The sequence below is a fragment of the Danio rerio genome, chromosome 5 (genome assembly GCF_049306965.1).
Source record: "Danio rerio strain Tuebingen ecotype United States chromosome 5, GRCz12tu, whole genome shotgun sequence".
Taxonomy (NCBI): Eukaryota; Metazoa; Chordata; class Actinopteri; order Cypriniformes; family Danionidae; genus Danio; species Danio rerio.
The window spans coordinates 62410320-62435000 of record NC_133180.1 but is presented as its reverse complement, the minus strand read 5'-3'; the positions used below and the strand labels follow the sequence as shown (position 1 = coordinate 62435000).

General features: G+C 37.0%; 1 protein-coding gene across 1 annotated transcript in view; it reads left to right on the top strand.

Annotated features, from left to right (window-relative positions):
• Positions 1–24681, top strand: part of man2a1 (mannosidase, alpha, class 2A, member 1) — a 134784-nt gene that overhangs the window by 29579 nt on the left and 80524 nt on the right. Inside the window, 2 exon segments of the mRNA NM_001110027.2 lie at positions 11837–11964; positions 20126–20299. Of these exon segments, the coding sequence (NP_001103497.2) occupies positions 11837–11964; positions 20126–20299 (302 nt within the window).

The window sequence follows — 24681 nt, the reverse complement described above, 5'->3', positions numbered from 1 at the left end:
TCTATCTATCTATCTATCTATCTATCTCTATCTATCTATCTATCTATCTATCTATCTCTATCTATCTATCTATCTATCTATCTATCTATCTATCTATCTATCTATCTATCTATCTATCTATCTATCTATCTATCTATCTATCTATCTATCTATCTATCTATCTATCTATCTATCTATCTATCTATCTATCTATCCGTCTGTCTGTCTGTCTGTCTGTGTCTGTCTGTCTATCTGCCTATTATATTAGATTAGTTTAATACTTTACATATAAACATCATAAAGAGCAGAAAAAATACCAGAATGATGTAAAAAATAAAAATAAAACTGCCTTTTTATGTCAAATAGTAATAACACAAACCAATTAGAATAGACTGTAAAGAGATAAAACACAGTTTGCTTAATTTTAGACTGTTTTGTGCTTGCTCTGGCTCTAGAATGAATCTTTCTAATAGTCGCGCTGGTGAAACTAACTTTCTCAGTTGGATGCACGCCAACTTGCCTCTCGGCACAATGCCTTCCTCAGTGTATGATTCGAATTGTTATGTGTATTCGAAATGTTCTTTGGTCTTAAAATTATGACATATTTGTATCTTGGCTCACTTTGGTCCCAATTTCAGCAATTATATAATTGTTTGTGCACGTCACGTTCAAGAGCCAGCTGGGTCAGTTGGCATTTCTGTTTAGAGTTTGCATGTTCTCCCCGTGTTCGCATGGGTTTCCTCCGGGTGCTCTGGTTTCCCCCACAGTCCAAAGACATGCGCTATAGGTAAACTGAATAAGCTAAATTGACCGCAGTGTATGTGTGTGAATGTAAGAAGGTATGGGTGTTTCCCAGTGGTGGGTTGCGGCTGGAAGGGCATCCGCTGCTTAAAACAAATGCTGGATAAGTTAGCGGTTCATTCCGCTGTGGCGACCCCTGATTAACAAAGGGACTAAGCCGAAAAGAAAATGAATGAATAAATCATTTTTTGGATGACTCCAACATTTTTCAAAATATCTTATTTGTTTAGCAAAAGAAAGAAACTCGTAAAAGATTGGAACCACTTGAAAGTGAATAAAGTATGAGTACATTTAGACAGATGGCAGACTAACCCTTTAAGCTACTGCAGTTCTCCAGTCACATCATAGACTTCAGTGTATGTACTGTATGTTATTATGCATTCTCATTTCTTTCCCAGCTGTTTATGTTCACACTCAAAACCAACTGCATGTATGTGAACTTTGTGTGTTTTTGATCTATTTTTGTGTGTATTTGACAGCGTACAAGCAATAAGACAAGCAATTAACAAAATTTCTTTGCTTCCACTCAAAAAAAAAAAAAAAAAAGGGAGAAAAACATAGCATGGCAAAATATCTGATCTGTGGGGTATTTTTAGCTGAAGCTGCACAGACTCATTTTGGGCCATGAGACTTTACTTAATAGGTCACCTTTAAATAAATCTGTCATGAAAACACTGTGTAAATGTTGGCTTTGTTCACTTGTTTTTTCTCATGCTGTACTGAATGTCAAACAGCTTTCAAAATGTCTTCATGTGTTTGATTTGAAACCATAGATAATCAATTTTATTCCCTGTAGTCATCAGAACATGCCACACATGACAGCAGAGTCAACACAGGAGAGGATAGGCTCTAAATGCATATCAAACAGACGGCCATGCTCGTTGTTGTTCTAGCCATGGGAAAAGAGACACAAATGTCATGTGGAAGTGTAATAAGCATTTCCGCTGTGGCTTTGAATTCCAATTAGAGCATCTTTTTCAAAACGGCCTGAGGTGAAGGCTGAAGCCAAATGAAAAATACAACGCCAATATTTATTCACTATTGATTTGATGCACTGAAATAGTTTGAAGCAAACAAGTCCTATTCTTTTTGAACATTTGCACCCCCCCTTCCTCGCCTCACCCCCATTTATTTCCAGGATGGCCTTGACTCCAAATCAAGATTTTTGGCAGGCATGAGCAGGTTTTATTTCATTTTATATCAGCCGAATCAAGGTCTAGCATAATGATTCAATTTCTTTTACTGCCACATACATGGAGGTGTATCTTCAGGATAAATCAAGTTGTCTGTGCTTGGGAGTCTGCCTTTTGCGTTACTGAAAATGGAAACTGGAGATAAGTCCATAAATTCTAATATGTGCTGGCATGTATTCGTTTAATTTACACTATTGCGAATGAGACTTTTCTGATATTCCATTTGGCAATCAAAAAGCATGTCAACACATTTTTAACTTGATTTAACCTTACCTCAACCTCAATTTTATGAACATTTCACTTGATATTGGAAACAGTTAGTTTTAGACGTATCTTTTCAAGAAGGTAAACCTGTGTACTACATAATATGACTTAAAGTGCCATGAAAGCCCCCTCTTTCGGTTCATGTCCACCTCAGAATTTTTTCAAAAATTGCTTCATGATGGGCGTGGAGCTCGGCGAGCAGAGGGAAGAGTGGGCATGGCCAGCAGAGCAGGGGAAAAAAAGAGGAGTGAACAACTGTTGTCAGTTGGCTCACAAAATAAGACACAAACCGTGAGGATACGCATGATTTTATACTTTACAAAGAAAAAATTGAAAGAAAAAAACAGTAATTTAATATCTTGAGTACATATGTTATTCGTAATTTCATATACACATGACCACAATTTGTTATATCATTATTAAGAAGACTATGTAAACACTATAAATGAGGAGGACTTCTCCTCCTGAATCCCCGGGTCTGGTTGCTGACATAGTGGATAGTAGTGCGAAAGGTCTCTTGCCCTGTCTATTCCAACCATTAAGCCTGCCAGTAATCTGAAGGATTTTAAACATAGGGGAACACAGCAGCATGGATATAGGCGATGTGTCCGAATGGTAAAGAAATCAACTGATAAAAGACAAAAATCACCATTCTCCAATTCTCGTACAGCTCTCTCGACAAAAATGCTTGCTGCAAACCAACAGCTTTGTTTTATCAGGCCAGACCGCATAGCAGCGAAACACATGCAACAAACCCTGTGAATCATGGAAACAAACACATACTGTTACAACACTTTATAAACAGCTAAATACTGCTTTTTGTACGCAGACACGGTCTTACCCAGTCATTGGGTCTCACAGCTTGGCAGGTCTGTCTTACCTTTATGCTTGCACGTGCTCTCATGAATAGTTAAGAAGCAGGGTCTTCTTATTTCTCATAAGATAAGAAAACTCAGATATGAATAGTAATGAGAAATTGCATCATCACTCCACTAGCGGATTCACGCTACGTCACCAATTTTGATCCCTCCCCAAAAATTATTTTAAACCTGGAAGAGTAAAAATTTGCTGACAAAAACTTTATCCAGTTTTCCCCACATTTAAAGCTGACTGGTGCTAACATTGTCTTTATTGATGCTCAACTCACACAAACCTGTTAAAATCTCAAAAAACAACTCCAGGGTGTCTTGAACCTTTAAAGGGTCACGAAACACCAAAACACATTTTTTGAGCTGTTGACAGTCGTATATGTGTCCCAGACTGCTAAAAACACTATTAGGACACCTATATTTCACTAAAAAGTGTAAATTGGTTGTTTTTGCGTTATTTCAAGTAAATTCGTACTTCCGGTTTGAAACAAATTTTTAAAGCTGCGTCACGGTCATGACATAATAGCGTTGTATTCCAGCGTGCAGACTGGGCGTCTGTGCCAGAGTGAGTCTTATTACGTCTTACAGTGTGATGCATTAACGCATGAGTAAGGCTTGGTTTAAACCAATCAGCTTGCTCTATTGTGCAACTTCATTAATATTCATTACTGTCAAAGTGTTTAGAAGACACTTACACCACGTTGTATTGGCAAAACAAGTGTGAAGTGTTGCTTTTATAGTTTGCTGCAGTTAAGTTTTATTTTCATTTTCTCTCTGTGAGAGCTCAGACTCCCGTATGGATTAGCAGTGTACGCGACGCTCGACAACAATAACTTGCGTGTCTAAGGAGGAACATTGTTTATCTGAGAGCTGTTCTCATCTGCAAACACTGAGATCCGTATTCGCTTGTAGTATTCTCTTAATAAAGACACGGCTCTAGTTGCTGGTGATTGTCCTGTCTCTACAGATTTGGTAAGTGAGCGACCAGCGCTCTTTGTTTATTCAGTTTTTTTCGTATCGAACTAAGTTAACCATTGCACTGAGTGTAAACATGTTAGCACCACAACCAAACTTTAACCTCGTGCAGGGTTTTCCCTGCATTAAGTAACCGGAATAACACACGCGGCTTTCTGACGCTACCTGCTGTGTGCATCTAAGTTTCCGGGAAATGCGGAGGTTTTTTTCTCTCATTCGCCGTGCGGTATCAAACATTGCATGAAAAATACACGCTTAGAGCAGTTTCTCGAATCAAATATCTCGTTTGTCGCGAGGGGCATGAATGAATTCCCTGAATGAAAGAGCCAAACTGCAGTTAAAGTCCACCATTTAATAATTTGGCAAATAATTTGACTACAGATGTTCATGTAGGTTAAACACCATCACTTTCTACTGTGTGTGTATGTGTGTATTTTGACTCTGAAACTCGCGCGTGCGCAAATAGACACTTCCACACCATCCCACTTTTCTTCCTCCGACACTCCCCCCTAAACAGAGCTAGACACACCCACTTTTTTGACTTTGTCAAAAGTAGAGGTGTGAAAACACCCTGCTGAAACGAGAGGGTTTCATGGCCCTTTAAAGGGGACCTATTTTGCAAAAATCCCTTTTATAAGGGGTTTAAACACAGTTGGGTGACAACAGTGCATCAATATACCCAGCTTTTAATGGTAAAAGTTAGATTAGTAGTATTTTTTTATAACCACACTTCATAGAAATACTTTGATTTGATTTGTTGTTTTTGAATCTGCCACTATGCTGACACATAAGCATTTGTAGCCCTGCTCCCTTTAAAAAACTGGATCACAATCTCTTTTGAATTTAATTTTCGTCAGAATTTTTGCAGGTAAACAAAATTAATGCGACATCATGTTGTGTCAATCACATGACATGTGAACATGCAGATCCTTGTCAATGGCCCAGCCATTGAATGTCAGAATGTCAACTGGCCTGTTAATTTAATCTTTGTACTTTTTAATTGCATTTTTTTTGCATCCAAAAATATCGCTTTAAGGGGCGTTTTGGCAATTCAGAGGTACCGTACTTGATAGGGATGCATCACTACAGTTAGCCCACGGTTCAATGCATACCTCGGTTTTTGAACACGGTTTTCGGTTCGGTTTGGTTCTCATGGCTTGACACGTGTGTTTTTTTATTCTATAGGCAATAGGAACAGTAAGAGGTTAAGGAGTGTAGGGATAATTGGATTTATCAAATATTAAAATCAATATTTAGGTATTGATATTAATATTTTAGCCTCACGTGGGGGCACCAATTAATGTAGAAATAACGGATAAATAACTCCTTTTAACGGGGCACCAGACAGCTTTCCACTGTCAAAATAACTAATAATAAAATATTGTTAATTAAATTATACAAATGAGTAGTTTAATATCAGGCCAAATCTGAAGGATTATGATATCGTTTGACTTGTAAAACCTTTTTCTGTATTATCAACACAATGAAGACACAATTGTAAGAAATGTGTATTTATTAACAAAATAGTAATCAAGGGTAACTACAATTACTAAATGTACAATAAATGAAGTGCATAGGCGAGTGATGAAGATGATTAAGTTAAGGTAAAGTAAACATTATTCTACAATAACAAAGAACTGAGGAAGGCTTTGTTATTAATGAATATCAGTTATAAACATCTAATTAATTAGAATATTTTACACTGAAACACACTATGCCAAGGTCTAATTTAGAGGGTTGGAAAGTGGAATATTTACGTTTCTGCCTTTAATGCAGTGGTTGGAAGAACTTGGATCTTCCTGCAGATCTTGAAGCATGAAACGAGCAGACTTTACTCCCTTGAGCTTTGAGAAGAAGAAATCTATAGTTTCTGGAACCTGCAGACAGGAGATTTCTGGAGGTGGTTGTTTGATGTCGGGGACACGCTGATGTCTTTATCCTTGAGCGTAGAAATCTGTAGATTCTGGAACACGCAGAATTTTGAGATTTCTGGAGGTGGTAGTATGATGTCGGGGACACGCCGATGTCTTTATCCTCAAATGTAGAAATCTGTATATTCTGGAACATGCAGAAACTGAAGATTTCTGGAGGTGGTGGTTCGATGTCGGGGACATGTTGACGTCTTTTCTTTAAAGTTAAAGTTCCTGGAAATATGGGACACGCGGATTTCTGGAGGTGGTTTGAAGATATGATTTCAGGCGCCTTGGAAAAAGCACTGTGAATCCAATTACCAATTCCTTGCTGGAACACGCAGCAAAAGTTCTGATATCTAGGACAGAACCCCGCAAACCGCCCTGAACCACCCTGAACCACACTTTTACCACACTTTGGCCACACTTGACCACACTTTTTGACACATCAACTTTCTCTTTGTTTAAGAGAATGTCTTTTAATACTTTCTCTGGAAGGCGGGATTGAAGGATGTCACCTTTCAAATCCAGCATTGTGATTGGATGATCCTGTGAGTTGGTCACTGGGAGGTGTCATCCATAATGTGGCCTGCATTTGCATAGTCATAGTCCACCGGTTAACTATTATAATATTTAAGAGTCTTAAATATTTTCCTATGCATAATTCACTTTCCAAACCACATCTAATTTACCCTAGGCGTTATTTGCAATAGATAGAGTCTAAACATCGCTATTTAATGTTGATCTTTACTCAAGCATTCATATATAAACCTTAAAAAGCAAAGTTTTATACAGTGGAGTATTTGAAGCAGTGCATATTAAATATATACATGATCAATTGAATCTACAGGTATATGAAGTGAAAGTTTCCATTTGTGTCTCTTTTGTGAAATGTTTTCTGATCCATGTGTCTCTGTGTTTGAGACAATGTCGAAGGTTGATTGGATCAAGAAGCGGTTTTGCAAGTTCTGGGCTCTTAACACCTTTGTCTTTCAGATAAACAAAAGACAGATGGTCACTGCTTAAATTGCCACTTTCTGATGAGCTTAAGAAAAGGGTCAGAGTTTAGTGTTAAGTCTGCAGCATTTGTTTATATTGAAAATTCATTTCTACAAGTTAATTTCCACAGTTTCCTGGATTTACCGCTGATCACTACAGGAGAAAAAAATTAAAACGTTTTATTGCAATACTCATTTTGTTTTACTTTTAAAAGCCAAGAAAAGTACAGTAGTTCCTGGTGTATTGTATAAAAAAAATGAACACTGAAATCTGACAGCTGCTGGTAGCCCATGTAAAAACTAGGGAACACATAAAATCCTACACTTTGAAAATAAACATACATGTGAAGTAATAAAGATAAATTGGCTGTTTCAAATAAACATATTTGTACTTAAGTAAACATAAATAAACCATCTTAGTTATCTCGGTGCTAAAAAAATGCTAGACTGTAATCTGTTACGCGGATCGAGTGCTTTTATAAAATTACAAAAGCCCACAACTACAATCACCGAAAAATGGCTGCACATTTTTAGCAATAAACACCCGCACTGCCTTTGTTATTTTTATGTGTCTCTTGGAACCAGTTGGGTATGTTTGCTTAAAAGATTCAGCGACGAACTGTTGCTATTTGGAGGACTTTACTACCTTCTCTGCTATCCTGCCTTCAGACAGTGATATTGCTGGGTGATGGTGCAGCAGATGTGCAGTCATGGTTATACGTGTAAAACAATGTTTGCACACAGTTATTTTTTGTTCACCGTTTTTTCTTTTATTGGCATTGTACTTACCAGCAAAACCGAAATGTCCTGACACTGCAGATTTAAAAGATGCCAGCGCTTTCTTGACTGTTGCCTCACTTTGCCGGCGTTTCTTTGTACTGTTGCCTCAGCCTCACTTCACCGCCGCTCACAATGTTAAAGTGTAGAATGATGGTCAAGCGCCCCCTTACTTTAGAGCATAGTGATTGGATATTTACTCGCGGTGAGGAGTTTCTTTATCTCAGCTCATGGATTTAGAGGCACACACAGTCAATTCAGGGAGATATAAAACACACATAAATTATTTAAATGCAAAACCGAGAAAACCACAACTCACAAGCGCGTATTGAACCGTGGAGGTCGTATTGTACGGTTTAATATTATATTGAAAATTGTGGCTTCCCTAGTACTTGAGAAATGCAAAATTCAGAATGCTGACACTTGGAGCACACAGAACTTCATGAACAATTTGTGTAACAGACATTGTATTTGATTTTTAAACTTTAAGTTTAGCAATTTACGCATCCAAAAATAGCGTTTTAAGAGCGGTTTTAACAATTTAGAGCAACTGTAGAAGTGAAAGCCAAAAATCAGGATGCTGTCACTCAGAGCACAGCGCACTTCATGACAAACAAAGCATGTCACATAAAGACAGAATGTGGCAGATATAGAGAACCACTGTTGTAGAGTACCATGTGCTGGTACCTTTCCCATGCCAATGTTTGACCAGTATGTGCATTTTTATGCCAGACTTTGTTCAGGATGAATAAATTCACATAAATGTGTTCTTTCTATGGCTGCAGTATAGCAAGCAATCCCACGCAGCTCTTTGATAAGGTAACAAATTCTCAGTTCTTTCCATGCCATGTATTGGATTTTTGGTGTTTTATTCGGACATGAAAAAAACAGATATGAAAATTTCAACTTCAGTGTGCAAAGACCTTCTGACGAAATTGAATTTGGTTTTTGATTTTAATGAAGGATCTAATCGCTGCTGCCCTGTGGTTCATTCTGTTGGCCAGAGAGAATAGCAGACCATTTTTCAAAGTAATTTTGAAAGTTTCTGTCAGTTCCATGCTGAGCTGGTGCTCTTTTGGATTTGCTACCGCTGCTCTTATTACTGGCCTCCAGAGGGCCGCGCTATACGATTTGGAGCTGAAATATTCAGCATTACAGAGAAAAGCTGCTGACTGGCAATCAGGCCTGGAGAACTCTACTTCTAATAAGGGATGCCGTTACCCAAGGTGTCTGCTGTCTGTTCAAGAAAATAATTAGTTTGCTGCAGCAAAGCTCAATAAACCTAGAAAAAAGTGTTCGTTACTATGTGTAATTCTGCATATGTGGAGAAAGTGCTTTGTTGTGAAAACCCTGGAGAAATGTTGTCTATGATGTAGCAGCGGTGAAACATTTCTAGCTCCTCTGTCATCTTCAAAGGTTTGCCTATGTTAGACTTAAAAATCGACCTATGTTCCTGTTGTTATTGTGCATCTTCATATTCTGTAATCAAACAGCCTTAACACGACAGATGGAGCATTTTCAACTCTAAACAGACAAATCAGAACTTTTCACCCTTGATTTACTAGTTTTCAAACTCGGATTTCTATGACCCAGTCGACATCAAGTAGGAAATTAGCCAATACAAAGAATAAAAAAAAATGTATTAATTAAGGCTAAGTTGCAAATGTATAAACGTGACTATGTTTAAACTAAAACTAGAAAACAAATGAGTGTAAAAAGTGACTTATTGATAGAACTAATAGCTAACTAGAAGACACACAGTGTCATAAGACATTAATATTAGGTTAAATTTAGGTCACAAGTGTCTAAGGGCAATGTTATTTTGATGTCCAACATCGACTTCAAATTACATTGATAATTTGTTGATTGTAGGTTGTGTTGGAAAGTGACCAAAATTCAACATCGAGCCAACTTTTGAAACCAACATCATATTAACGTCAAATAATGACATTTATTCGTCAGGTATGGCAACTAAAACCCAACGTCTGATAGATGTAAAATTGGTAACATCCACAAAACGTCAAGCTGTAACAACATTAGATGTTGATATTTTGTTGTTTTTAGGTTGCTTTGGAAAGTAACCAAAATGCAACATCTATTCGACGTTGGACATTGACATCAGCCTGATGTTGGGTTCTGACGTCAACCCGATTTCCATTTCCAAACAAATTGCAACATCTCATGACGTTGGGGTGCAGCAACGATCTGACGTCATGTTGACATGCTGTGCCTGCTGGGTAACTATTAAAAAGTTCCCATAAAAGTTGTTGCAAATTGTCCTTGATTTAACAAAAACTAGGAAATCATATAACAGTTCAACTAAAGTTAGATTCAATGTTTAAGCAAAACTAACGCTGAGTTCACACTGCACGATTTTAACTCTTATTTTTTCTCTCTGATGAGTTTTGTGTAATCTCAGACATTTTCCTGAAATTGAAGGCAAATCAACGTGAAAATCATGCAGTCTAAATTTTAGGAACGACTCTTTCAAAGAGAATCACTGACTTGTCGCTGATGCTTGTGAAATATTTGGCATGTTCAAAAACCTTGACCCGTCGATAATTTAAAATCCTGCTTTTTGAAAGTGAGACAGGACAATGGGGAGTTTGGCGAGGAGTTAGGCCACAATATTCGGTGCATGGATCAGGTTTGGAGAAAGAGAACAGTCAATGTTCTTACAAAAATGTTAGACCCAATAAATAATGGAAAGTTTGGAAAACTTTGAAAGGAGCATCCTTGCTGTTTTATTGTTTTGTCATACCTGTAGCCTACCACAACATCTCCAGTCTTGCTGCATGTTCTCATGTGCATTTTGTTCTGAAAAGTGAATTGATCCTAATTGTGTAATATTGGTGACATATTGTGGTCTTTTCAAAAGAACGTGGAGCTAATAATTCCTATGTGTGAAGGTAGAATGTTAATCAAATTGTTGATTTTATGATGTGTGACTATAAAAATATTAAATTAAAAAACTTTGACCATTAGAAGCTGGTTATATTCAGATACTATTGCCACATAACTCTGTTAAACTCCTTATACTCCTTAACTGTTCCAGTTACTGAACCACACTGTTCCAGTTACTATGACCATTTATGTGAAGCTGCTTTGACACAATCTACATTGTAAAAGCGCTATACAAATAAAGCTGAATTGAATTGAATTATATATATATATATATTTTTTTTTTTTTGCGTAATAGGTCCTTCTCTACTTTAAGTAAAAGTAGAAAAGTAAATCACAGCAAAATTTTTGAGTGTATGATGATATGACAAGTATTTACAAAAACATTTGTTTTCCTTAAAAGTATTCCATACTACCTACCTATCACTGATGTTGTCAATAACTGTTTACCAGATTGATGTAAAATGCTGTTATGAATTCCAGTAAGTGACTATGTCATTGTGCCCTGCATTTGTGCCCGACTTGTGGGGCATGACTTTTTTTATGCCCTTAGGGCCAGGCTTTTGGCCAATTTTCATGTCATAACTAGCATGCATATCGGGCTACACCCACCCAGTTTTTTTTTTCTACCAATTTTTTTCTCCACTATCACGTCCCTTCTGGGTCTCCGTAGTATTAAATAGAAACGTAATACACATTTGCATTTCGGCTTTGTTTTTAAAGAAAATAAAATGTTTTTTACATGAAGATGGTAAAGGTATCTGTGCACCTGTTTTCAAGAGCCTTTTCTGGCCCTGTAAATTTTAACTAGCATAAATGAATTGGAAAAAATACCCATAAGGTTTTTAATTTTTTATTAGGGGAACAAATTAGAACAAAGCAGCCTTCCTCAAACTAAATCTAAAACATGACCATGTGCAGGGCTTCATGAAAATCTATTGATGGTGGTATATTTTTAGCTGCCGTAAAAAAAAAAAATGCTTTTCATGATGCATTCAATTCCTGATGCATCAAATCCTTACAATATGACAGTTCATGCATGCAGTTTCATGTTGACAAAGATTTTTTTCTCTTTTTCATTTTCATTGCCTCTCTCTCTCTCTCTCTCTCTCTCTCTCTCTCTCTCTCTCTCTCTCTCTTTCTCTCTCTCCCTCTCTGTCTCTGTGCAGGCTGGTAGAGAACGGTCAGCTGGAGGTGGCTACAGGAGGCTGGGTGATGCCAGACGAAGCCAACGCGCACTACTTTGCAATGATAGATCAGTTAGTTGAAGGCCACCAATGGTTGGAGAGAAATTTGGGTATGTAAATCATTTTGTGTTATTTAGGAATGCTTCTCATCAATTTTCTGTTTGCTTGAAATAAAACAAATGGTTGATATTGCCACATTAAATCTAAGACGGCAGACACATTTAATTTTTTTTTATCTCATAACTGTATAACATCTATAGTCAAAGACAAAAAGGCCATTTCAAGCATCTAAGCAATAAAAGGGTATTACAGCTGTAATCCTCCATCCTCTTACATTACAGTTTGTACTGTTTAATGTTAAAATAATGTCCTGTTCAGCAAAAATAATCATATATTTTAAGCCTATTATTAAAAAAGAAAATTGTCCATTAATGAATTATGCTTAACACAGGTGAGTGGGATTGACAAACCAACTATAGAATTACTCTTTGCTCTAAATTCTCTGAGCACGAACAGTTCCCTTGTATAATTAGCACTTTCTTGTGTATTGTAATGTAAATATAATGTGGATTTATTTATATAGCGCAGTTATCGTGTATACACCCAAAACGCTTCACAATCATGAGGAGGGGGTCTCTCCACATCAACACCAGTGTGCAGCATCTATTTGTATAATGCGGTGGCAGCCACAGGACAACAACACCAGTGCGCTTACCACACACCAGTGTGGAGTGGAAAGACAGTAATAAAGTCAGTTTGGTGGATGGGGATGATTGTATTGCCCTTTTGTGTTGAATCACTGAATACCTCCTTAATTGTAAGTTGATTTTGGACAAAAGCATCTACTGAAGCAGTGTTTCTCAACCACACTTTTGGGGGACCCCCAAACACTGCATGCTTTGGATGTCTCGTTTGTTACACCCATTACAGGTCTTTCAGTCTCTGCTAATGAGCTGATGATCTGAATCAGGAGTGTTTGGTTAAAGAAGCATGGAAAATATGCAGAGCTGCTTGTACTCCAGGAATGTGGTTGAGAAACACTGGACTAAATTACTAAGTTTAAATGAAACACTGATTTACAGAAGACATTCAGCCAGAAAGTTTATATACCAACAAGATCTTGGCAGGCACATTTACAACAGCAATTTATTTGATCACTCTTTAAAGGAATTACAGGTTGACCCCCAAAATTCTAATTAAATATTTATTCTATTAGGTTTTACGCATTAGTCAGGAATATAATGATATTATATTTGTGAAGCATTACTTTTTAACTTGTATAAAATATACTGTTGAATTCAGATTTATTAGTCATCCTGTTGAATTTTAATTATTTCATATTTTCCCTCAATTTCTGTTAAACAAAGAAAAGATTTTTTTTCTGCACATTTATTAACATAATAGTTTTAATAACTATTTTCTAATAACTGATTTTTTAAATCTTTGCTGTGATGACAGTAAATAATTATTTACTAGCTATTTTTCAAGATACTAGTACTCAGCTTAAAGTGACATTTAAAGGCTTAACTAGTTTGACAAATTAAGTAATTAATCAAATCATTGTCTAACTTTGGTTTGTTCTGTAGCCAAAAATATTGCTTAAGTAGGTTACTAATAGTGATCTTAAAATGATAAAATAAAATAAAACTGCTTTTATTTTAGCAGAAATAATACGTCATTAAAATAAAAACATCAAAATATAAAGCATAACATGTAGGAAGTACTATGAAAATGTTCTTGCTTCATTAAACATCCCTTATTATAATAAATAAACACAAATTTTTGCTCAGAAGAACTTATTATTTTGCACTCAACTATATATAAAGAATGATTGTACATGCCCAAACTAGAGCCTGGAGGCCACAGTTGGCCCATGGTAACATTTGATTTGGTCTGCCAAATCGCATCTGAGCAGAGTAGGAAAATGATCGGTATGTTTAGGAGATGTCAATTTAATATAATTTAATATTTGTTTGGTTTATTGGTATATTATCAAGAGGGAATACACACTGAAATTAAATTTTTCAATTAAAAGGTGTAAATTAATCTAATAAAGACTCTGTTTTAATGTACATACTGTCACCCGACACTGCCAAGACTTTGGTGAGCAAATCAAGTCAAAGGCAGATTCTGCTTGACCTACATATTCAGCAATGAACTCCACTGTCTTATAAATGTGATTATTTATGGTTTTTATTGCTGTAAGCAAGCATTTTAAAAGTTATACTGCATATAACAAATTAAAGTCATATTTTCTATTTATTAAAAAAAATTTAAAAGCTTTAATTTAAAATAGTTTGGTAAATTCATGTTCGGCTCACGGCTTCAATATTATTTGGTTTTTGGCCATTCATACAAAAGAGTTGGGGCATCCCTGTAATAAATAAAGCCATAGGTCTGTTTTACCAGTCAAAAATGGACTACAGTATTTAAATGTAGTCAGTGACAGAGTGCAAACATACTTATGCCGTAGTCACACTGCACTTTTCGCCCCAAGACTTCTAGTCACAGACTAATCAAACATGCTAATCAGTGTCTTAAAGATCACTAGAAAGCTAGACAGGCAGGTGTGTTTGATCAGGGTTGGAGCTAAATTTTGGACATCGGGCCTCCAGGGCCAAGTTTGCTCGTCCCTGTTCTAACATAATTTTGCATATTCAAAGTCAGAATCATAAATATATTTGCACTCTGGTTTCATCACTGCACTGTGCATTACAAAACAGGACTAAGTTCTATTCAAGTCCACCACCTCGAGTCAGTATCAAATGTCCATTTTCCAAATGATTAAAAGTAAATTTTTAACCATATCTCTTCAACGAAGTATTAATTGCAAGCATTCATTTAATATAATTTGGCTTTAACTTTTGAAGTAGTGTCATATTTTGAGATGTGTATTAGATCGTCACTTGAGTGTATCGTTATACCCCTACTGTGTACTCTTCAAGGTCTTATGAAATCAAAATTTACAACATTTATTTTTCTAGCACACACTAGCTATGTTTCTATCCAAAAATGTGAATTAACTTTATGCACTGGATTATCACATAAAATGCTTGCAAATAAAGCAGCGTTTCTATCAAACAAGTCAAAGCGAACAAAATTGTCACTTACTGATTATCTGGTGTTAAATATCAAAAGTAAAAACAGAATTTGCTGCAATAGGAAAAGCGGCGTGAATCTTGACTTGTGTGAACACGTGGTGGCTTTGAAGGTGTGAAACGCGGAGCACAGTTGCTGTTGTATATTCTGTAGGTCATTAATAATATAATAACACTAATACTGAAATGGTTAAGGCATTTTAGAATGATTAAAACAACATTTCAGATTTCTTACAATGCGCACAGCCTGATGGTTTATCCATTCACTCACATTTTTTTTCATCACAAGATCTCTTACAAAACCACATGACCTTTTTTAATGCGCATACTGGAATTTGTTCGATAAGTTAGATAAGTTTATCCTACTCAGGTATGCACATGTTTTATTTATGCGCATTTTTAAAATATATACCCATCTTGGCATTTCCATCAACTATTGGTTTATGCGCATTTTGGATAGCTGGATGGAAACAAAGCTACTGTTATTATTTTAGGTGAACCATTCATCCATGATTAAGTTAATCCACGCAATAAAATCAATCAAAATTTTAATCAAAATCTGACCACTTTACACCCGTGTTTGGAGTTGTGGTCCTTCTGTTGACGTCAGTTTGACAGCTTCAACCACAATATTCTAAACCACATACCTTATACCAATAGTTTGCTATGAGGGAATTATGCGCAAAAAGAAATCCCCACCTTCTGCTCAATATTCATTTTAGTGAGCTATATATACACAGTTAGTGTTTTTTAGCCAATGATAAACTTCCAGCAAAAGGTTAATGTGACTACTTTCAATTTCATAAGGTTTCTTTTACAGCATTGATGTTGTAAATTAATTAAAATACAATCAGTTGAAAATACTTAGGTATTCATTTAGTTTAAGTTATGGTTGGGCGATGTTGACCAATTTGGCATAGTACGATGTCTAATGTGAAACATTGCGATGGACGATGGCATCACCGTCATAGGCAGAGGTAAATTTATTATTTATGAATAATTAATTAATTCATAGGGAATTAATTATTTGTAGCCCACAATTTCATCTATCTCACCTGCATGGTCTTTGTTTTAACCATAACTAAATCATAAATAAATAAATAAAGATAAGTTTTACACAAATTATTTCACTAAAATTACTAAGAACATGCGTGAAAGCGAAAGATTGAAGCAGTGTAGTGATGCTGTAACACGTTACCTGATAGATTCAAAAGACCGAAGAGTCAATAGATAGAGACAAGATGAATTAAATATCTCGTTTAACGACTATAGTTAGACACAATCCAGCGGTACATCCTTGATAAACTGTCCAACATGCTCTGCTCTCAAAGGCTTTTGTGCTCAAAGCACCTGCTGACTGCTGGGGCTCAGCTAGGGCTCAGACGTGTGCGTACACTGCAGCGCATGACAGAGTGTGTGTGTGGCGGGGCGGAGGATTGTGGTGCCGGCTCAGCATCATAAAGTCTATCGCGATAGACGGTGGCATCATCTATCGACCCAACCCTAGTTTAAATGTAAAACGAGATGAAAAACTGTGTAAGCATGAGCACTGTTAGTAGCAGCAGGTAAGCGCAGAAACTCCATTGAAAATACTGGGGTGAAATAAAAAGTTAAATCTGTGTGCATAGAGCCTGTTGGAAGTACATCAACATTCTACAAAAAAAGTCTTCAGAACTTCTAGTTCACGTGGATTTTAACTTGGAAGTAAAGTCAGAAAGACAATAAAATGTTTAACTAGAAAAAACTTTCCAGTTTTGCTGTAATTTAAGGGAACTGTGGGCGGTCCTAGATTGAACTGGGTAATAAAATCTAGTTTCAGACGTATTTAAATTCTTAATCAAGCTCTGCTCAATATGTAGGTCATGAAACCCAACCTTGTAAATGCAATACTGTAAGGAATTTTAGCTCCTCTACATGTTTATGCTTCCCATATTGGTTCAAATACCTTTGGGAGAATCTTTTTTTTTTTTTTCAATGTTCATTATTAGTGTATTAAAACATGGAGCAAAGCCGTGGCTCTCATTACCACACATTCACTCTACCATCTGCTCTCCTGATATCTCAGCTGTTGGTGGATCTGTTCTCAAATATAGATTGATCGGAGAGGCAAATACTACAGTAGTCTTTGGCTTTCAGACAACATCTGTTTTTTTTTTGCTGTTAATGCCCTGCAACCGGTATTGCATTTGTGAGAACTGCTGCTGCTGTTATACAGTTTGTTCATTCTCATGTGCTTATGAATAGAAACGCGGGTCTCTTCAAGGTACACGTGTCCATATATATGCATCTCCTGCGTTTCTCTGTTCTGCAGATTTCTTCGGTTGTAAATACCCTGCCGATTTCATTCCTAGTTTCATACTTAAAATGGGACTTTGCTGAAAGTCATTCCAGCCAGAAATTAAAATATTATGTTAATTTACGCACTATGACGCCATCCAAAATGTATATGTTGGTTAGTTTTTCTTCAGTAAAACTTTAAAGAAGATTTATTTTAGCTGAAACTTTGGTCGTTGGTAATTCATAGAATATAAGAAGATTCAAAATGTGTATTCATAAACGGTGGTGCAGTGGGTAGCACAATCACCTCTCAGCAAGAAGGTCACTGGTTCAAGCCTCAGCTGGGTCAGTTGGCATTTCTGTGTGGGGTTTGCATGTTCTCCCTGTGTTGGCGTAAATTTCCTCCGGGTGCTCCGGTTTCCCCCACAAGTCCAAAGACATGCACTATAGGTGAATTTCTGTTGTGGCAACCCCTGATTAATAAAGGGACTAAGCTGAAAAGAAAATGAATGAATGAATGAATTTTATACAAATGTTTTGCAGAATATAACTGTTTTCCAACCAAAAAAGGCTACATCTGTCAACACAATTGCACATGTTTAAGAAAACAGGAATTGAGAAATTAGTTCATAATATTATTACATATAAATTCACAGAGCAGAGTAGTTGTGTGTATATAAATATTTGGAATTGAATGTATATTGTGTAAGCGAAATAAGTTTAGATTTGTATGTTTGTACAACTGTACGTGCTTAAAGGGCCATGACACCCCCCACTTTCGGTTAAAGTCTACTTCAGAATTTTTTCAAAAGATGCATGATTTATGGGCGTGGAGCTCAGCCAGCATCGGGCAGGAGTGGGCGTGGCCAGCAGGGGAGAACGTGAGCGAACAACTGTTGTTGTCAGTTAGCTCGCAAAATGAGACAAACCGTGAGGAGACGCACGAGTTTATAGTTTACAAAGTTAAAATGCAAAGAAATGAACAGTGATTTAATGCCCTGCTACATTTGTTATTGTAATTTCATATACACATAACCACAATTTATATCATTATAAAGATAAGTGTGTTCATGTAAACCCTATAAATGAGGACTTCTCCCAAAATCCCCGTATCCAGCAGACTCAGTGCAGCAGGTCTCCTGACCCGTCTATTTTAACCATTAACCCTGCTGGTAATCTGGAGGATTTAGGCAAACACAGCAGCACGGCGATGTGTCTGAATGTGAACGAACTCCTGATAAAAGACAGCGTCCGCCATTCTCTAATTCTCGTGCTGTTCTCCCAACAAAAATTCTAGCAGCACACACACAGCTTTGCTGTATGATCGGCCCTGACAAGATCGCGGGGGAAAACATGCAACAAACCCCGTGGATGATGGAAACAAACGCACATGACCGGCTAAATACTGTGACGTGGTTTCCGTGTCTCTCAGCTCGGGCTTGACACTGGCAGGTCTCATAAATAATTAAGCAGCCGGCTCTTCTCATAGGATAAGAAAACTCCGCTATGAATAATAATGAGAAACCGACGCGTCATCATTGCACTTGCAGTTCTGCGCTACGTCGCCGATTTTGATCCCGCCCCAAAAATCATTTTAAACCCAGAAGCTGAAATTAGCTGACAAAAGCTCAATAATATCCAGTTTTCCCCACAATTAAAGCTGACAGGTGCTAACATTGTCTTAACTGTGGCTCAACACACACACATCTGTTAATATATATAAAAAAAAAGTTCTCCGGGGTGTCCTGAACCTTTAAGAAACTTGGCCATTTTTTAAATATTTATGGTAAATTTAATTTTGGAAAGACTTGAAGTTAATTTGACCCATTCTTTAAAGAATTAAGAGTTTACAGTAATTTTTGAGATTTACATAGATTTTTAATTAAATTACTTATATTATATGTTTATTACTTCTTATATATATATATATATATATATATATATATATATATATATATATATATATATATATATATATATATATATACACACACTATCTTTCAAGTCATTTAAATTACTTATTGAGTAACCAAGTTATTTTTTAATGATGCAATTAGTAATTAATTACTTTTTTGAAGGAACTTACTGAACATGTTGTTCTGTAATCTTTGGTCAGCTTAAAAGAAAAGCATGTACTGTATTAGATTTTTTTTTCTTTTTTTTTTCCCCTCAACTTTATATTCATTTTCTTTGATACAGAAAAAAGGGACAATGATAAAATGATGACCATGTATGCACATTTATTCTAAACAACATACAGCAACATAAACAAAAAAACAAACACACACACACACACACACACACGACATGGTCATCCAGATAAATATGCACAATAATATCACATGTAAAAAATAAAGTGCAAATAATAATAGTTAATAATCAAATAAAATAATATACAATATAAAGTTAATTTAATATATAATGGGAAGAATAGTGATAATTCCTGAGGAGTAATGAATTCAGACATCTCACTTCATTTCACTTTAATAACCTAGAAGAGGACCCCAAGTTTTAAAGAAGTCACCAGAAGCTTCTTTTATTGTTTGTCTGATTTTCTAGAGTTTAACAAAATTAATACAAAATTAAAAAAAAATGTCTATAATCCACAAAGAATGGGTAGGGGTGTAGGCAATTTCCAATTTAATCAAATTAAAAGTCTTGCAAGACATATTTTTAAAGCTACTGCACAAGTCTTTTATTTGGTAATGTTGGCGGAGAAAAAGTTCTAAATTGAGCTGTAATAGCCAGAGGTTTGATGTGAATATTAGGAGATTTAGATAATATTTTAAAGATCTGTGGCAAATAATTGGTGGATTCGTTTGACACTACATTTTGCGTATTGATTTTAGACATTTGTTCATTTGACCTAAAATCTTATACCCCCACTATTTGTTAGGTGTGAAACCCAAAACTGGCTGGGCTGTGGATCCGTTTGGTCACACTGCGACTCAGGCTTACCTGCTGAAACTGGCCGGTCTGTCCAACATGCTGATCCAGAGAGTGCACTACTCAGTGAAGAAACACTTCTCCTCTCAGAAGACCCTGGAGTTCTTTTGGAGACAGAACTGGGGTGAGCAATTGATTGACCTTTTTATAATGTCCAAATTAAAATGCACAAGATTGGATTTTTTTTCAGTATTAATATTTTTATGGTTTCTGACTATTAAATCAAATCAAAATTTAGATTTTATGACACTGTTTTTAAAGCAAGACACCACTAAGTAAAGTGAATTAGACCGTTAACTGCTCAATCACAAACATCAATATAAAAAAAAAAAGAGTTTTGATAATTTTCCTATTTAAAGCTTCTGTAGTTACATTGTGTACTAAGACTAAGCGAATGATAAGTTTATATTATCTAGGTCAGGGATTCTCAACCAGTGGGCCTCAGCGATCCTGCTGGTGGGCTGCAAGATTATTGTACTATAATTATTTAATTTCATTATTGATTACTTCGGACTCGGTGCAAAAAGAGCCTCACTGTAAAATACAGAATTATTTGTGGCTGCACTTCCAACCACAGCACTTCAACTAGAACTACATGCTGACCTGTATAAAGCAAACAGTCATGCAAATGTAAAGGTAATAATGATTACAGTTATAACCAGTTTGCACGTGCCTCACGTCTGCGACTCGTATCAGAGTCGCACATCTCTGTGCGACTCGGTGGTTCATCACTGGAAAACACCCAGAAACACTCAATCACACACATACACCACGGACAATTTAGCTTGCCCAATTCACCTACACAGCACTTTAGACTTGTGGGGGAAACTGGAATACCTGGAGGAAAACCTCATTCTTTACTTTTACTTTCACTCTCGTGGATAGGTAAATGTGTTGTACACACAGACAGTAGCCTACATAATTAATTTTGTTTGTTAAGCCAAAGATTTGTGTCAAAAATTGTCATGTTGGAAGCGTTTACACAGTTTGCTGTTTTAGGGGCGTGTTGCTTCACAGATTCGGCTTCCCGTCCATGGTAACAAGGGGGCGAAGCCAAGAGCTCCTACGCTCTGTGTTTGCAGCAGACAGGCTGACAGACAGAGAGCTAAGCTAAGCTAGGATGAGCATTCAGCCGTACATGTACGAGTCGGAGACAGACCAAGCAGAGAGTACAAAATCATTTGTGTTTTTGTATAGTCTAGGTGTACAAGTGCCGAGCTAATAACCACACACACTGAATTAACTTTGACTGAAGCATCGAATGCATCACGACACGGCACACCAGACACTAAGTGACATGGCAGAAATATGAAGTGTCCCGAAACTCCGCGCCACGCGTTCTAGAACTCCAAACACAATCCTCCACCAGGGCAAACTCAATGGCGCAGCACCGAGCCGCTGACCTGAAGCTCCGCCGCGTGCACCCTGACAGAAACCCACGCCGCTCTGGCCCGTGCAGCCCAACAGAAAGCAGCGCCGAGCTGCTGATCCGAAGCTCCGCTGCGTGCACCCAACAGAAACCCACGCCGCTCCGCCACGTGCAACCAGAAAGAAAGCCGTGCCGAGCCGCTGATCTGAAACTCCGCCACGTGCACCCCGACAGAAACCATCGCCGCTCCGCCGCATTCACCCCGACAGAATCCCATGCCGCTCCACCGCGTGCACCCTGACAGAAAGCCGTGCCGAGCCGCTGACCCGAAGCTCTGCCGCGTGCACTCCGACAGAAACCCACGCCGAGCCGCTGACCCAAAGCTCCGCCGCGTGCACCCCGACAGAAACCCACGCCCAGATCTCCGAAATGCACAGCGCCGCGCAAAAGGTACAAGCAATAAATCCGATTACAGCGATAATGTGGAGAATATTGATCTTGTGTTGAGCCCAATGAGCTTTTCATCAAAAAATAGAGCAAGGGTGATATCGCTTTGACTCACACGCTGAAAATGGCGGACGTGCAACAAGAAACTGAGGATATGATCGTGACGCAAGGCTGTCAATCAATATTGGTCGGCAAGGGACCGCACTCCTACATAAAGTTGCGGTCGGTCTGAAAAACCGCTCCAATTGGTCCACCGTTTTTTTGTTGTTAAATTGAAAAAATGGACTGTGTGTGTTTATATCACCCTGATATGACGGTCTGTACACTATACTTGCACACATGTCTGTCCAAACATCATTACACCAGAATGAGAGTATATTTCCTAGCCATATCCAGTGGTCTCAAGCAAGTGCAATGAAAGTGCCTTTTGCCAACGAACTCACTTTTTTTGGGCTTTTTTCACCTCAATGGGAACTGGTGCGGTCCTGAACAATGCTGATGGGTCTGCAGTCTGTGGATATCCATTTAGTGATGGAATCAGTTAGCTTTGCAGTTTTTTTGTTGACAGGCCTGCGCTTCTGCAATCATCCAGTGTTCTTTGATGAGCACGGCTGGGTGATGCTGTCTCTGCACTGGCATCTTTGCTAACATCCGCAGAAATGTGTTTGGCCCGAAGATGGTACTTTAGACTTGTTGTGAAGGACAGTTCATCACTAAAATAAGTGCACACACAACTTTACATTTATCCAAACTTCCATCTGGAAGCTTTTTAGAAGTAAACTTGCCATTCAGCACACTGGCCATTGTGTCTTGAGGCATCAAATTACTGGCGTTTGCTGTATTCTGTATTTTGCCTTATGAATGCAATGATGGCAAGAAGTTGAGTTCAGTCCTTATGAATGGATTAATTTAAGTTAAAGAAATATTAATTTGTTAAAATTTACAAAATAATTAAATGTGGTATCGATTAACATCGAAAACCCTAATATATATTGTTGAAAACTAAATGATTATTTTTCTTTTTTAAATATTTCTCAAGTGATATTTACAGATTAAGGAAATGTTCACAGCCTTTCCTATAAAAGTCTTATTTGTTTTTTTTTTTTGGCTAGTTTTCACTTTTGTTAAAAATATTATTTTAAGGTGAATATAATTAGCCCTTAAGCAATACATATTTTTTATTGTCTACAGAACAAACCATCATTTTACAATGGTTTGCCTAATTACCCTAACCTGCCTAGTTAATTATTAATCTAATTAAGCCTTTAAATGTTTCTTTAAGCTGAATACTAGTATCTTTAAAAATATTTAGTAAATTATTATGTACTGTCATCATGGCAAAGATAAAAAAATGAGAAAACAGTATAGACTTCAACTGTATATACATGAGACCCTCCAGCATTTTATGATTCTGCGATTACTGAATTTAATTCAGTCAAGCAAATGTTGCAAAATTGTGCAATTAAAAAAAAAATTGCCACAGATTTCCAACATATTTTGGACAGTTGGGACGTTGTTCAAATTTCCTGTATACCACAGAGTGCCATCTACCAAAGTCCCTTTAAGGCAAGTCATTTCACTCGGCAGCCATCTTTGGAACGGCTCTGTTTGAATGGGGAAACATCAAATTCTCCAAGACTACTTGCCAAGCTTACTATTACATTTTATATTATGATTAACCAATAAAATGAAACAACAACTGTCTATTTAGTTTCATTCCTAAATGTTCGCATGACACAAAATCTGCAGAAACTTAAGTCTGGTCCCAGCCCCTCTCCCGGAGAATTGTCATTCTATAGCGATTGCTGATTAGCTGCTGTACTAGATGGTGGGCTTTATTCTCCATATATCGATCACTGATTGGCTCCTGTACTAGAAGGCAGAGCTTTATTTGCTATATTGACAGATACACTTTTCCCCATTCAAAAGTAGACGAGTGACAGGTCTTGTGTATTCTAGAGTTTTTTTCATCTGCCTAGTTTTACGTTCAAAAACGTTACGGTAGTTGCGAATAGAATGTGCTCAAATTCTGGAAGGACTGATAGATTCATTCATTCATTTACTTCGACTTTTCGACTTCTACTTGTGACTTATCGTTGTCATGATTAATCATGATTGAGGTTTAACATAAGGTGGGGCAAGTCAGATACTAGAAAGATTTTTAATGGTTATGATGTGATGAGAAACTGTAGTGTGAGGTGACATGAATAAAGCCATTGATCCATTTAGACGGAAGTGACAAACTACCTGCTGTTTGTATCAGTTTTATACCTTCTCTAAGCTCAAATTTTGTCATTGTTTTGGAGCACACTAGCTCATAGATATTCTAAAAACAATATTGATTCTAACATCTAAAAAAAGTTATTTTAATTTCACTGGACCTTTAATTACCATACATGTAGCTGTCAAAATTACCCTATGCATTTCAGTGGTTGGTAATTTTTCTCGTGACTTTAAATATGCATGCCTCTGTTGCCTAGCATCTTCCTGCTAACAAAAAAACATAACTTTCTGTTGGCAAAAACATAGCTTTACTTCAGTTATGTCTAAACAGTAAATTTGGTGCCTTCTCCACTGCTTGTAAAATTGAAACTATGGATGCAGCAATACCATTTTTTTGGAACCGATGTGATTACGATACCAAAATTCTGTGTATCGACCAATACAGATCCGATCTGGATACTGTGCCG